This window comes from Tachypleus tridentatus, unplaced genomic scaffold (assembly GCF_004210375.1).
Source record: "Tachypleus tridentatus isolate NWPU-2018 unplaced genomic scaffold, ASM421037v1 Hic_cluster_2, whole genome shotgun sequence".
Taxonomy (NCBI): domain Eukaryota; kingdom Metazoa; phylum Arthropoda; class Merostomata; order Xiphosura; family Limulidae; genus Tachypleus; species Tachypleus tridentatus.
Window position 1 is genome coordinate 31,609,393 of NW_027467782.1, and position 16,365 is coordinate 31,625,757.

At 33.6% G+C, this 16,365-nt stretch overlaps 1 protein-coding gene across 1 annotated transcript in view; it reads right to left on the minus strand.

The window, feature by feature from the left end:
• Positions 1-263: 263 nt before the first annotated feature.
• LOC143242388 (serine/threonine-protein kinase ATR-like) overlaps positions 264-16,365 on the minus strand; it is a 48,919-nt gene continuing 32,817 nt past the window's right edge. The window contains exons 7-10 of the mRNA XM_076485744.1: positions 7,502-7,637; positions 1,685-1,833; positions 1,279-1,393; positions 264-399 (exon numbers count right to left, since the gene is read on the minus strand). Coding sequence (XP_076341859.1) covers positions 394-399; positions 1,279-1,393; positions 1,685-1,833; positions 7,502-7,637 — 406 coding nt within the window. The 3' untranslated portion in view covers positions 264-393. The remainder of the gene's footprint in view (positions 400-1,278; positions 1,394-1,684; positions 1,834-7,501; positions 7,638-16,365) is intronic.

A 16,365-nucleotide genomic window follows, 5' to 3' on the forward strand; every position in this document is an offset into this window, starting at 1 on the left:
ACAATAAGAAAGAAAGAAAATTTTTTGATAAAGGAAGTACTTTTAATATTATTTTGAAAATAGTTTCTCACAATAGAATTCACATCCTGAAAAACGACTGAAAGACTAAAGTTAAGTAAAATGTTCCAAAAGTCAGAATACCTTTGGCTGACTGATGGATAATTAACAATTCAGAATCTTTTCTATTTACTGTAAACATCAAAGCAGATGTACTGGTACTGGTATTTTCTTTCTGTTCCCTGCTTTCTTACCCTTAAAACATTTTATTACCAGATCTAAACAAAATTAATGATTGGCCAATCTGATAAGAGAAGATGCAGAAGTCTGTCAAATGGCTATCAATGCTAAGCTCTGTCTTTAAAATCTCACAGCCTATCAGTTGTATTACATTCTTTACTTCTGAAAAGAAAATGTCATATAAAGAATTATGTACATTTACTTCTATACTTTATATTATTTCTTAAAACAAACATCTTCCTTTTCTTCATTGCTTGCATCTTGTAAAACATTAACCATGATGTGAGGAAGAAGAAAAACTGCTGTCTTCACATCGTTTTGTCAATCATGAAGCATGACTGAAAAACTCTAGCTGTATTCTCTCGCTTTATCTGAGAAATTAAATACACAAAACTATATAAATTTTATAAAACTAAGGGCATTTAAAAACATGCTAATGAGCATGGAAAAGTTAGTTTTAAATTGAAATGATTTTGGTTGTTTTTCTCTATGGCATAATCTGTTCTCAAAAAGCAGTTTTATAAAAAACTATTCTGCATTATTTCTTTTCTTTCCATTAAAAACAGAAAATTAACATATACAAAGACAAAATGAGAGAATTTTAAGTGTAATGTGGTGATTATAATCTAGTACTTGTCTTTGATACTACAGTAGTCTACCCCCCCCAAAAGAAATTCTAAAAGTGTATACCACCTTTATGTTCTAAACATATTTGTAGAGTAAGTTTCAATAATGTGCTCCTAATGGGCTAAAACTGTGACAAATGTCGCAGAACTGTGTGCACGTTACTTAATAGTTGAAATTAACATTCTCCTGAATTAGAAAAGGAAATGAAACTCAGACTTACAAGAACTGTGTGAACAGATATGTTTAGCTGAACTGTGAGGTGCCTCTGTTTCAGTAATACTTTTATCTACACAGTCTGATCTCTAGTTCAAATTTTGTCATGGTTTTAATTAATATAATAATCACCTATAACAATAATATTGATTAGCAACCTAATTATCTCATTTCTTTTTATCACAGAAAAGTGCTTCTTACCTTCTGGAGAAGACAAGATGCCCAATTACAGGCCCAATCTTTAAAAGTGCTTCCTAGTTTGCTCCCATATATTGGGCATGGAAAGGAAGTCCTCTTGTTACTAGACATAATGTACCTATCAAATAATAACAGAAAACCTGATGAACTTTTTTTTTTAACTTTTATTAAAAAAGCAGAACAACTTCAATATTCAAATAACTTTTCAGTTTATGTAAAATATTAAAAAAAATTGAGTTTTTAATGTTTAAACTATGCTAAAATACTGTTGAATTGTAATGTTTTATAACACAGTAAAGATAAAAGAAAAACATAACACAATGAACAATGTTAGAAAAAAAATTGATAAGAAAGAAAATAACTGAAAATTACTGTCTAAATTTCATTATAATAAAAATAAAATACATACCTAGAGTGCTGCAAAGGTACCAAAATTTCTTGAACCTCTTCTGAAAACCTGTTCCAAAGACTACCACTTGGTCTCACAATTTGTGACAACTCTCCACTTTGACAAGTATATATCTGTAAGGTTTCCTGCAGTGCATAAGATGCACAGTCCTACAAAAAAAGAAAAATGTGTACTTTACATAAGAAAACAGTCATAAACACAGCATGAAAAACTTCAGTTCCAGAAAGAAAGAAAAACGTTAGGAAGTGGAGAAATAAAAATAACAATAAATACACACAATACCATATGTTTACTGTGAAAGGCCTACAGTATCATACGTGACTATGTTTACTGTGAAAGATATAAGGTATCACGTGTGACTGTGCTTACTGTGAAAGATATAAGGTATTATGTGTGACTGTGTTTAATGTGAAAGATATAAGGTATAACGTGTGACTGTGTTTACTGTGAAAGATATAAGGTATTATGTGAGACTGTTCACTGTGAAAGATATAAGGTATTATGCAAGACTGTGTTTAGTGTGAAAGATATAGAAGAAAGATATAAAGTATCACGTTGTGACTGTGTTCACTGTGAAAGATATAAGGTATTATGTGCAACCTTGTTTACTGTGAAAGATATAAGGTATCACGTGTGACTGTGTTTAATGTGAAAGATATAAAGTATCACGTGTGACTGTGCTTACTGTGAAAGATATAAGGTATCACGTGTGACTGTGCTTACCGTGAAAGATATAAGGTATCGTGTGTGACTGTGTTTACTGTGAAAGATATAAGGTATTATGTGTGACTGTGTTTAATGTGAAAGATATAAGGTATCATGTGACTGTGTTTACTGTAAAAGACCTAAAGTATTAAAAGGAATATGAGAGGATAATGGATGATGATTTCCTTGATAAACAAATCCCAATTCAAGGGGAGTGGAAGACTTGTAATATGCATGAAGAAAAGTTCACATACAAAGGGCAACACTAAATAAGAACAGTTAATCTTGTGAGAGATGGCAAGTACATTGAAAATACATTTTCAGTATAGGGAAAATTAAGACTTCTGATATGGTAATTATCTACTCTCACAATATTAGCTAGAATCTTACATTGATAACAAGGAGGGACCAGTGTGAGGATATGACAAAAGAATATTTTAAAATTATCTGAAGGATATCTTGGAAATGAAAGAATCAGATCTTGAGATCATAGAAAGGGGAAGTGGACCATTTCTGAGCCAGGGATACTCTTCATCCGATTATGGAACGTGTGAAATATAAGGGAAAAAATGAGAGGAGTACATCAGAGTGAGAGAGAATGTGGCAAGAAAGTGGTCATAACCAATACTGTAACTCAATCTCAAAATAGGAAAGGCAGGTAAACAAAAGATACACCCCTAGGTGTACAGCAGCTTGGATGCAATGGACTACACATAGTAAATCAACTACTTTCAAAACATGCCCATGGGATACCAACATCCATGTGAGTGTAGAATAAAGAGCATACCCTCTTTACCTCAATCCCATGAAATGGGGAATTGAAACCCACTCTAATTCCTGGGTATGACACTAGGATTAGATCTGAGCTATTGAATTGGTATCAACAGAATGTCTGTTGCATGTAATCAACTCTCATAACTGTGAAATGGGCCAGGACCATCCATAGACAATATCATACCCCTAATATTAAGATGAGAAAACAAGAAACAAGAGATAGCCAATGACAGAACCAGAACAATTTCACAAATCATTGCTGTGACCCACAGCCAAGATGGAGGAAATTGAGTTAGGAAGATAGTTAACTTGAAATATGTGTGAGAACTTAAGTAAATGAGTTCACTCTAAATTCAAAACCTTCTTATAGTGTAACAACATTTAGTTGAGAGTAGGATGACAGTTTCCAATAAAAGGGATGAATTACATCTTGATGTCTCATTCTGTTGTCAATGGTTATCATAAAGAGAAGAATATCACATCATCTACACCCATAAAATACCACCACCCTATTCTGTAATTGATTGGTTATTGTGAGTAACTCATTCAGCTGGGTGCCTTCAGGGTCAACCACCTCAGCAATTTGGAACTGGAGTTGTAAGGATGCCCATACTCCACTTGAAGCAAGGAAGGTGACAATGTGGTGGTGAAATCCAAAGCAGTATCACCACATAACCACAAAATCTTATTTTGAAAAATCAAACCATACTGAGTTATTAATTCTAGGAATGATTGGGATGGACAACAAACCCCTTCTGTTTTCCCATTCAGTCCAAGGGTGATACAGTCTGGGATGGGCTTGGTTATGAAACACAAAATATCATGAAAATCATGAACCTATATGTGATTTTGTGGAACACCCCATCTCAATGGTGAATGTGTGAAGCCATGGAAGATAAATTGAACACATCATGGAAGTACAGTGTGGATTTAAAGTTTAAAAAATCCTGGTGTCTGACCACAGAACAGGATCAAAATAATGATGAATGAAAAGAAGACCTGTGAAAAGAAAAAGGAAAGTATAAATAGAAACTTAACAGTCAGTCACACAGAATTGTGAAGAATGGCTACAGGTGGAAGATAAAACCCCAAACAAAGAGGAAACTGCAATATAATGGAAGACTTAGAATGGATGACAAAGGCAAGCAAGGGAAAAGTGAAATTGTCAGATCTGATAGGAGTATACCCAGAACAAATTCCAGGAGAAATAGACCAACTGAAACAAAAGATGGACCTAACTGGCAAAAAAAAGTAGGTAAAAGATCATGAACAGAGGAGGATTGCCAGAGGATAAAGAAAACTTATCCTGGTAGGAAGCAGTATGTCAACAAAGAGCTCTCACTGAGCACAGAAGCCTACACGGATAAAGTCAAGGGGAAAGATGGAAAATGGAAGAAAAGGAGGAATCACCATCTCGAGCTGCTAACAATAATGCCATATCCCCAAAAGTGATAGAACCTTGTGAGCAGTAAATACAACCTTAAAAAAAGAAAAAGCTCTTCCAAACCTAAGCACTGTCAAATGAGAAGTGATAGTTCAGTAGAGGAGTGTAGAAGGAACCACATATGTCAAATGAGTATGTCACACGACGATTCGGATGAGAAACGCATTGAAATCTTACAATTCCAAAAGTGGGGAGCGGAAGGTTTGAAGCATGTGTAAAGTTCACATATGTGAGAAAAGATAATCATTATGTTGGAATTTCATATTTTTTTAGACCTAAATACAGCTTACTTACTAAGCTTGATAAATTATAGTGGAATTCTACAGTACTGATATTGTAACTTATGACTATTTTGTTTATTTATACTGTATATTTGTTACCTGTAAATAACAGTATTGTAAATACGTATATAATGTATAATAATTGAAATGTGACTGTATTTTGCACAATCCTTTTCCACTACAACACAGTCAAAACAGGTCACTCTGTGGATAGTAAAAATTAGTTCCATATAACTTAATACAGTAATATGACACATGTGCACTGCTTCACTGTAGCTTCTGTATTGTTAGGCATGCATGGATGAAAGGTTGTTATAATAAAAATAATAAATATATATGAATGTATAATGTTATAAGATTTAAGCTATTTAGTCTAAACATTTGTGTTTTCATGTTATACTCTGTTGTCATCCCAGAATGAAAAGGGCAAAATTTATATATATACACACACACACACACATATTTTGTTTTTTGGTTACGAAATCAGTAAAATCAACCAAACCTACACAGAGATTCATTAGTAAAAATAAAGGGCAAAACATAATGTTTTTCCTTAATAAACATTTGATAAGTTTTGAATGTTATATTTTGTATGTGAAATTTGAAAATTTTCTGATGCATGAAAGTATTTTTCATCTCAAAATGTTGGATAAGAAACATGCAAAAAAAAAAAAAAAAGAAAAGCTTACGACTTCATAAAAAAAAACACAATATTTTGCATAACAAATCTTGTAATATTTATTGATAATATACCAAGTTCCATCAAGATATATTTATTAATTTAAAAGTAATAGCTTGAAAATTGTATCAAACACAAAATGATTATAAAGCCAGTCCCAGAGACTAAGCCTGTGTTAAAAAAAAGTCACATATACAATCAACATAGATTCGTTATACAGTACAGTTCTTGAATTCTGTGTACACCAAAAGGTCTCCTCAAGAATAATTACTTCTTGTTACAAACTTTAGATATTGGCACTTTATTAACAACCCTATAATCTCGAGTGTGTCTAATATTTTTCACTATCTACAAATACATGAAGCTCAACAGGTCTTTCACTCACAATAATGAAAAGTCCAAAGCAATATTGCAACTTTATCAATGGGTGCTTCAGAACACAGGATACAAACATTATCAGTCTACAAAGAATTTTATTTCAACACATTAAGTCTATTTGTAAGTAATGAATGAGCTTATAAAAGTGAAACCTGTTAGTCCTAAAATTATGCAGATGTAGCTTAACACTGTTTCAGTGAAGAAATTCCTTCACTTTTAGAAGTATATTCTCTTCTCTAAATACATTTCACTTAGAAACAAAAGTGACATTTCTATATTTTTTGCCCTCCCAGAAAACTGATTTGCTGATTCCACACAAAATTCTATGTCCTGAACAATCTTAATGTTCCTACTGACTAGTGATAGTAGTGGATTTGTAAAGACAACACTGAGGTCTCTTCTCCCTGGTTTCACTCAATTTTATGCCACTAAAGATGGTTAGTTTATGTTTTCACTTCATGCTCTTTTTTAACAAAAAAAAAAAAATTTCTGTTGGTGCCTGGCACACCTTTACTACTTCATATAGCTGGAAGGTCTTGTCTTAGGCTCCATGCAGGTTGGCAGAAGTTTATCAACTGTAGTAATGTTATTAACGGAGTTACAAAATGTTATACAGGGTGTTCAGAAAGTCACTGTGCAGTTTTGTAATTATATGTCTATTCAGTCTATTTCAAGCCAGCAACTGACATCAGTGTTTAGAAACAAAATAAGAAGGATCCAAGCCAACAGGGGTCACTTTTAATATTGTTTATAATTGTTATTCATATTTACCTCCTGTATTCTATATTGAAACATGTCTGTTAATAAATATACAAGTGCACAGTGACTTTCTGAACACCCTGTACAAATGATCTTTTGATAGTTTATTTATTCTATTTACCTGATGACGATTTAAAACTTTCTCCATTTACAGTGTGTTTCAGTGGCGAGTTATGATTGTCACAATCTGTATTTTGTTCAAAGCATATATACAATCCAAAATGGTATGCAGTATTTGAAATATATAAAAGCACATTCTGCTGTCATTCGTAAGTCCAGGATTTGGAAACACACCTTAAAATGTGGCTTATGTTTTGTTGCACTGAACTTCTTCACCCATTTGTATCCATATTTTGAAGACCACAGGAGATTCAAAACATGTTTGTCCATATTTCAGAACATCATGTTACAAACCATTTGTTGGGTAAGAAAGCAACTGGGTAATGTAAACTAAATGTCATATCTCACTGAATATCTAGTGATTACTGTGATCAACAATTTGTTTTGAGATTTCTGAAAAAATTTAATATCTCATGTATAGTGAAAGAAATAAATGGCAAGGTTCATAGATAATTAAGATTATATTTTAAACTAATTTTTTTTAAAATAAATGATTAAGTTTTAACAAATGAAAAACTTAAATTTAAGTAAAGTGAAAATAAAGTATTTTTCAAATCTGTGCAACTTTTGTATAGGTAGTCTAATTATTCTAACCATTTCTCATAAGTATGTCAATGTGAAATAAAACCAATAACACAGAGTCAAAAGACACACTTCAGTATAAAATAACCACTCACTTGTATTCTGGTGTCTTCAGCTGCTAGGAAAGACCTAACTAGCTCTTGAACCAAATCATAAGCAAAGTTTTCATCTTCTACACTTAAATAAAAAAATGAAGACTTTTGGTTCTCACTCAATCTCCTCATTTCTAATCTAAAAACAAAACAAAAAAAGATAAACATTTATTTAAGTTTCAACTCAAACTTCTCTACTTCAAAATAATCTGTATTCCTATATGTATTCTTGAGACAGCTAATATGGATATTAGAACTTTAATTAACATAAAGCACAGAAGAATATTTTGGTCTTCTCATGTAATCTTCAGGTTAACAAAGAGAGAGTTTGCAACTGACTCTGCTTTATGTTAATTAAAGTTCTAATATCCATACCAGCTGTCTTCAGAATACATTTTTACTTGAAGTGTGTTTCTCATCTTCACGAATGTATTCCTATATATTACAAATAACTTATGAACTGTTGTTTAGAGATGCACATAAATTATTCATGCAAGTTAATGTAAAAAAAAAATAAAAAAATGAAGGGCTTTCCAACATCTTTTCTAAAACTTGTCATTTACTGGGATCTATTTTACTGATTTTAACAGATACACGAACTCCAATAAACTAAGTTTATTATATTTTGTAACAAAATAATTGCACTGAATACAATAAATAAACTGCAGTGAGTCCAATACAGCTAAAAAACAATAGAAACAGGTTACTGAATAAGTACTACTGAATTCTTCAGTCTTCATGTTCCCTTAATTATACTTTTTCAATTTCAGTGCAATAACAAGTGATATGAGCCTTGCATCTTTTTCCCTAAATACTGTTCTTTACCTGCAGTTTGCAACAAAAATCAACTTGTATTTATTGAACACATTACTTCAACTTGCCAAAAGGATTGCTTTTAAACCTGACTGACTGCTTAAACATAAAATACATCACCATGCAAAATAATTCAGTAAAATAGATTCAGTCATATTGTCATGAAAAACTTCCTTCACATTATTATGTACATAACCACTATTTTAGACTTTGTGATGTTTCTATATAATTGTATTTCATGACTGTTAAGCACTTTCTCATTTTATTATGGCAATTCCACCTAACAAAGAAATGGAAACTTTGTTAATCAAAACAACTTTGATATTTCTACATTGTGTTCAGTTGGTTGGTGTTTACTGGCACAAACCAACTAGACTATCTACACCAAACAAGCAGTAAAATAGGAAAAAGGAATGTCTTATAAAAGGCAAAAAAATAAATTAAATTAAAACAAAACAATGTCCAAAATTTGTACAAAAGATCTAAATAGAATTAAAAATGCAAATGGCCCATAAAAAGTTAAAGACATGAGGAAGTCGGACAGTGTTACCATTTCCAATGTCAAGGGTAAACCCATACTTAAGGCATATAGTAAATGGTGCCATCATTTTCTTTCACTCAAAATTCACGCAAGGGAAATAAAACAACACAATGATACAACACATTAAAATCTTACACATCAACTGCCAAGGAAATCTCAAAGACAAAAGGATAGAAATATACAACATAAACAAACATATAAACGCCAACATAATCATCGTTTCAGAAACACTTTGCACAGAAAACAAAACACCACAATCCCGGATTCATCTCACACAGCATACCTCACTCAGAAAACAACAGAGGTATAATAACTTACTTTAGTACAAAAATATCGCAAATAATCTCAATAGAAGATTCCTTCAAATCTGACATTAATGAGACCATTTTTTGTAATATCCACTTTAACAACCGGTTAACTATTCCGATTCTAGCCATATATTGCTCACCAACCAAAGACATCGACATTAACTTCCTTCAAAAATGTGTTAATCGTAAACCCAAACCAATTATTATTGGAGATTTTAATTCACCGCACACAGAATTAAGGGGTAACAGAGACACACGCAGAGGATCGTGCATAAAAAAAATTATCTCTAGCAATAAAATGCACTTAATTAATGACAATACACCTACACACTTCTCAGCCGCTAACGGCTCATACGATGTACTCGATTTCATCATTGCACCCAAGGACATGGTTAACAGAATATCTAACTTTAAAGTGCATGATGAAATCACCAGTGACCACTTCCCCATGTCATGTATGATTCACCCGCGCCACCCTGCTGTGGCGTACGTGACTCCTTCCGCATACACCTACACTGAAACAGACTGGCTCACTTTTAATGCCTCTCTGGACTCATACCTACCCCATCCAATCGAACATGTAAATAACAAAGCAGAACTAGACAACTATGTTGATCAAATTACAGAAGCCATAAAGAAAGCCATAAAAAACACAATTCCTAAATCAAAAAGAAAACAATCACTTATTCAATGGACTCTAACACCAGAAATTCACGCACTAATAATCAAACGCAGACAATTAAGACGAACACACTACATCACACGCGATCCACACATTAAAACAGAAATCAATAGAACAAATACAAAAATTAAACAAGAAATTAAAAAAGTCAGAGAAAACAATTGGCATAACTTCTGCAAAAACTTAGAAAAAACCAAGAACAATCCAAAAGAATTCTGGAAAAATTCAAGAGTATTGCTTCAGACAAAAACACAAATCACATGCTACAACACATCACACACAACAATAAAATCGCAAGGACGGACGAAGAGAAAGCTGACTTATTAGCTGACTATTACAAATCCGCTTTGAGCGATTTAAACTCAGTAGATTTCGACACACAACACCAACACCATGTCAACAACTACATAAATACAAACCAAGCTCCATTCTCACCAGGATTTCCCGGAGAGACACTAGAAGCATACTCAAATTCAATCAATAGAAAAATAACCATATCCGAACTAAAGATTAATATCAAAACTTGAAGAACACTTCCCCGGACATGACCAAATACCAAATATTATTCTCAAAAAAGTTCCACTCTCCTACTACAACACCTCACAAACATCATGAACATTTCACTAGCGACCGGGTATTACCCTGACACGTGGAAAAAGCCATCATAACAACGATCCCCAAGAAACAAACTAACAGAACAAATCCAGATAATTTCCGCCCCATCAGTCTGTTAAGCTGTCTTGGCAAACTGATGGAGAGAATTATCTCCAATCGTCTCCTCCATTTTGCGAATCAAACAACATCCTTCCAGAATCTCAAAATGCCTCCAGAAAAATAGACAAACAACAGATCACCTAACACGACTCACCGAATCAATCTACAAAGCTTACAACAACAATCAAGTAACCATCGGGGTATTCCTAGATGTCAAAAGCATTCGACAGCGTTTGGCACAACGCCATCAGATACAAACTAAATCACCTACAAATAAATCCTACGATAGTCAAATGGATTTCAAATTTTTTAACCAATAGAACAGCACAAGTAAAAGTCAATAAAACCATATCAAAATTATTTAATATAACGGCAGGAGTGCCCCAAGGATCAGTCCTCTCTCCACTTCTATACATAATTTTCGTCAGTGACATACCTTTTCCAAATCTAACATACACACACAATTCACAATACGCAGACGACATCGCAATCTGGAGCACCTCAAGAAACCCAGTAATGGCCATGTCTCGCGTACAAGAATCACTAAACAACGTCTCAACATGGAGCAACAAGTGGAGGGTCGTGTTAAATCCGACAAAAACACAAGCAATCACCTTCTATAGAAAACTAAAGAAGCAAAGAAAAATCTAGAAAAATAAAACTATCACTTGGAAACACAACCATTAACATGAGCAAAAACATCACATTCCTTGGCGTCACTTTCGACACAAAACTAACATGGAAAAAACACATAAACAATATACACTCATCAATCAGAAAAAGGATTTCATATCTAAAGACTATAACCGGTAAACAATCGAAATGCGCACCGAACACCATTATACAAATATACAAGGCTTACATCCGTCCACTAATAGAGTACGGATGTCAAGTAACATACAATATGTCAAACAACACACTCCAAAAAATCCAAGTACAACAAAACAAAATATTAAAATCCGCATTCAGTTTACCATCTTTTACGCCAACAAATTATCTACACCAAATTAGTAATTTACCAACTATAAGAGATAGAATAACAGAACTTTCTCTCAAATATTATCTAAAAGCAGAAAATAGAAACAAACTAACGGCATCACTACACAAATTATCAAGTGCACCAACAAAATACATATCACCTTACAACATATTTCAAGAATCACAATCCACTCAACAAAGAATCTAAATAAATAAAATCTATGTTATTAACATGAATTCCTTTTTTTTCAGGTACAGGGCACACGACAGGCAAAACTTTCGGCGCCTGTCGTGTGAAAGTGGTTTTCTCGGGCACTCCCGTTTCCCCACATCAAAATCTTCAGACATTGGATTTCTAGATCCCAACCTAGGCAACCTTTTGCCAGACCCAGAATCGGGCCGTTTGATTTGATCTGAATTTGAATGAATTACATTCACGTTCACATCTGCCCAACTTTTTTTTTCGGGACAGGTCCCGGCCTTTCTTTCCACTGCTGCCTTTGCCTCCACCCAAAAAGTCAAGAATAATAACGATAATTAATTTATTAAAATAATAATAATAAAAAAAACCACCACTTAATCTTAATAACAATCCACGAAAGGGGACGAAGAGGAACTACAAAGTTCCTGAACACCCCAGTTGGAGAGAGAACTCTTCTGATTTCTCTCTCTCTAAACTGAACACCTGCCACGGTAGTTTAGTTAGTTAGTGCCATCATTACAATCATAAGTTTGGTTTATTGTGACTTGAGTGTTACAAAGGCCACAAATTGGTGGCTCAGTCGCAGATGAAAGAAAATAATGAGTTAAAAAGCTGTGACCAATGCATAACCTAGTAAGGACAACTTCCCCTCTCAATCATTTGGAGAAAACCTTGGCAGGTTGTACAGAGACACCGTACTTTAAACCATATGCATAAATAGGAATAGAAGAATGGTTTGAAAGATATTTAGTAAAGAGATAGTACATTCAATTGGAAATATCTGCCTTCCTCAGATGACTCAAAGAAAGATAAACAAGTGGGAATGATAATAAGCTATTGCAGTATGGGCTGATCAGTGGAAACAGCAATGACATCCAATGGCACACCCAATTCTACCAGTGCACCTGAATATGAAGGCTAAAAAAGAAGAGTGGCAGACTGTCTATTCTAAAAGAGCACAGCTCACTGAGGAAGATAGAACCTCAAGGGAATGCTGTGGTAAGGATTAAAGTTTAATAGCATATTGCCAGAAGCAGGGCTGAAAAACCTGGACCTGGGCAATCACTGGAAAGAATGGTGGGAACAGAGTGAGGAGTAGACACTGACTTGCCAATTCACTTATCCAAAGAGGGCAAAATACTCTTCACATTGTTGGAAAATAAATCTTTCTGCACTCGCACTGCAGCAGTGGTACATAGTGCAGAAGCATATGTCTGAAATGGAGTTGGGGAAAAATAATTTCTGAGTTTCAAGCTAAATGTTGTCAACTGTTTTAAAACACTGTACCTCTTTCTCCTCCACCCACCTAAGACAAGGACAAAAGTAAAAGAGGTGACAACCACTACTTTTAATGCAATGTGGTTCCAGTTTGTACTCATATGCATTGTGGTCTTTGCCACCACAAAAAAGTGCACGTCAAAGAACTACGATGTGATGTCTTTGAAATCAAAACTGCTGGCACTGAAAAAATCAGAGAGGGTTAGGAATATACCCACACCTTACAATTCAGGTAGATGTCAAGGCAGACAGATGTAACAATTTAAATGTCAAAATTACGACACTGGTTGGCAGCATAATTCTGTCCTTGCAAGTGAAGAAATGGCTGCACAACAGAAACTCCTTGGTTGGGGAAACAAGCAAGAATCTCCAACTCAGGAATGTTCTTCAAATTACTCTCAACAATTACTCCTTGTAAAGAATTCACAGTAGCAAGGGGGGAGTAACATCAATGGGTATATCCCCAATGGCCTTAAAATTCAGGAGGTGTTCACTGTGTTTTGGGGTTGATATTTCCACAAAGATGTCCCCAAAACATAGCTTCTTGATGGACTTGGGAAAGCCAATATTCCACTTTAATCCCTTTTAAATGAAAAAGGGAGACATATGCCCTAAGGATTAATCAGATAAAGAATGAAGGATTAAAAATTGTGCTACAAGATCTGATGGTTGTGGTGATTTTCAAGGATTATGGAATTCATAAGAGTGAGAGGAAGATTTACTACCCATTGACCCTGCCCACAATGGAGTCCTATGAGGCTACACGTTACAATGCTAAACAAGGACATTGCAGCTACACCAGGGTTTCATGAACATCATACCCGAACACCAACATCTGACACAATGTCCACAACACCTGTTGAAAACGTCCAAAACTGGTTCTCAGGTTAATCCTGGAAGGGGTCACCACAAGGCCACCCATCTACAGAAAGTAAACTAAAAATATGGAACCTTTCCTGGTAAGACCCTTACCACACAAAAGAATCACACCAAGCACATAGTGTTCAGCCTTTAAATTTTCTTATACAATAATATCTATTATTTAAAACACAATCCATGAGTTAGGGAAACATTTATGGTGGGTTCATCCTTCTCTCAAAGTCTAAGAGTACAATACAAGATTTGGTTCTTCTGTTCTGTAAAGCCATTTTCTTTGCACTAGGGAGGGGACACTATACTTTACTTGTTGATTTAAGATAACTAAATGTGAGGGATGCAAAAAGAAAACACTTTTACTATTTTGTGCAAGAGGAACAAAATCCAGCCAACTGTCAAAAAAAGGACAGAGTGACACACATGTAGCTTATTAGATTTAGGGCATGTATCTGACTTTACTTTACATGCATGCTTTTGAATCACATGTCAAAGTTAATTTCATTATTAGTATAGATGTATATGTAGATTTTACTAAGTAATAACAATAAACACATCCAACTTTTTTGTTACTGATCATGTTTTTATTAACCAGGAAATCACTGCTCATGGTCCTGCAAACAGTTGTGGATTAATGTTATAAAAAATAGCCCTAGTCATTCTTATTCCTCATATCAACTTCATTTAAGGTGGGTGTAGTGTTTTGTGTCCGTGACTGTGCTGTGCACATTGGAGGAGACACACTCCACTTCAGAGGTGCTACCTGGAAGGGCTGCAGCAGTTGTCACAAGTTGGTGAATTAGTGAAGAGAAATGTGTGATTTTATAAATGAGAACAGAATGTGATTATATGTAGTTCTTATTGGTGTCTTTTATCACTTCCTTCAGCTGGACAGAAGATTCATCAATATCAAGGCTGTACTATTTTGATGATCTCTATTCCACTCTTTTAAATTAATAATTTTTTACAAATATTATTCATTGAATACGACTTTAATAGTATCTGTTCTTCACTGTATAAATAAAAGCATAAATATTCTTCACTTCAAAAAATGCAAAAGGATCAACCAGAAAGTGTTCTGGACTTGGAAGGATGTAAATAGGCCTTTACAGTTACAACATATCAAGAGTGTTCTTGAAAATGAAAGAACCTACAACATCAAATTACTATGAAAGTGGTAAATTCAAAAGGACACAATCCTGATGAAAATAATTTTGAGTTTGAACACCTTTGGTAGACCTGTAACATTGCATCACCATGAAAGTTTTCTCAGCTCTAAATGTTACAAGACCTGTAATATTAGGTAGTCATAAAAGTGTTTTTGGTTCTAAACGATGCAAAAAGACCTGTAATAGTCATGAAAGTGTTCTTGGTTCTAAATGATGTAACAAGACCTATAATGTCAAATAGTCATGAAATTATTTTTGGTTCTAAAATAATTATTTTACAGATAATAAAATAATGATATTACAGATATCAGATAGTCATGAAAAGGTCATTGCCCTTGAAAGAAGCAGCAGGCTCTTCATTATTATATCTTCATGGAACTTTCCTTGGCTCAGAAAGTTGTAATGGGACTTGTAATGTTATGATTTCATTAAAGTGCTTTTGAATTTAACCCTCTCATCATGAATTCAGTTAAAATGACCAAACACATGACCTCTTTGTACTCATTTCAAGTCTTAAGAAAACTTGGTAGTCTTTCAGTTAACATTACAAGTCTTTCACACACAACAAAATCATATTTTTTGAAGTATTTTTAACAAACTACAATAAAGGTTTGTCTGTAAATATATAATGTATTTGTTTTGAGGATGCAGTGTGTAAAGATTAAAAATATTTTTTTTCTCCTCCAAAAAAGTTTCAGTATTCCTTTGTGCAATTTATAAAACCACTTAAATACATTTCAAATGTTTTTCCCAGAAAACTTCATATTTCACCTTTCATTTTCTCTACCCTATCTTAAAACCAGATCAGTCAGTTCGATTAATCTCCTAACCACCATTAAATAAAACTAAATTACCCTCTTTTATTCTTAGAATTGTAACATGAAACTACTTTTGTTTATCTGATGTAGTTTTAAGCTCATAATAGTGCACATACATTTATAATCAAATTTTGTTTTCTTGCACTTTGAACCTTTTCTAGCTACTATCTGTGCCATTATAAGGTTTAAATCACTTGGAGCACATGCAGTTCATTTGGGTGCCTTGTGAAACACTTTTATCATATTATTTATTTTATCTAATTTAGTCTTTACTAACCTAAAAAGATCCCTACTTTTATATTTTAGTTACTTTTATAATAATAAATAACAAACAAACATGAAAATCAAGAAATAAAGTATTTACCAAAACTTCTTGTTTCTTGCTGTTGATTGTCAGTGAAACTTAAGCCTGTTTTTTATACTAATGGTAGTAATGCACTAAACAATTATTATTTATTTAAATAATATACTGAAGATCACAGATTAACTAT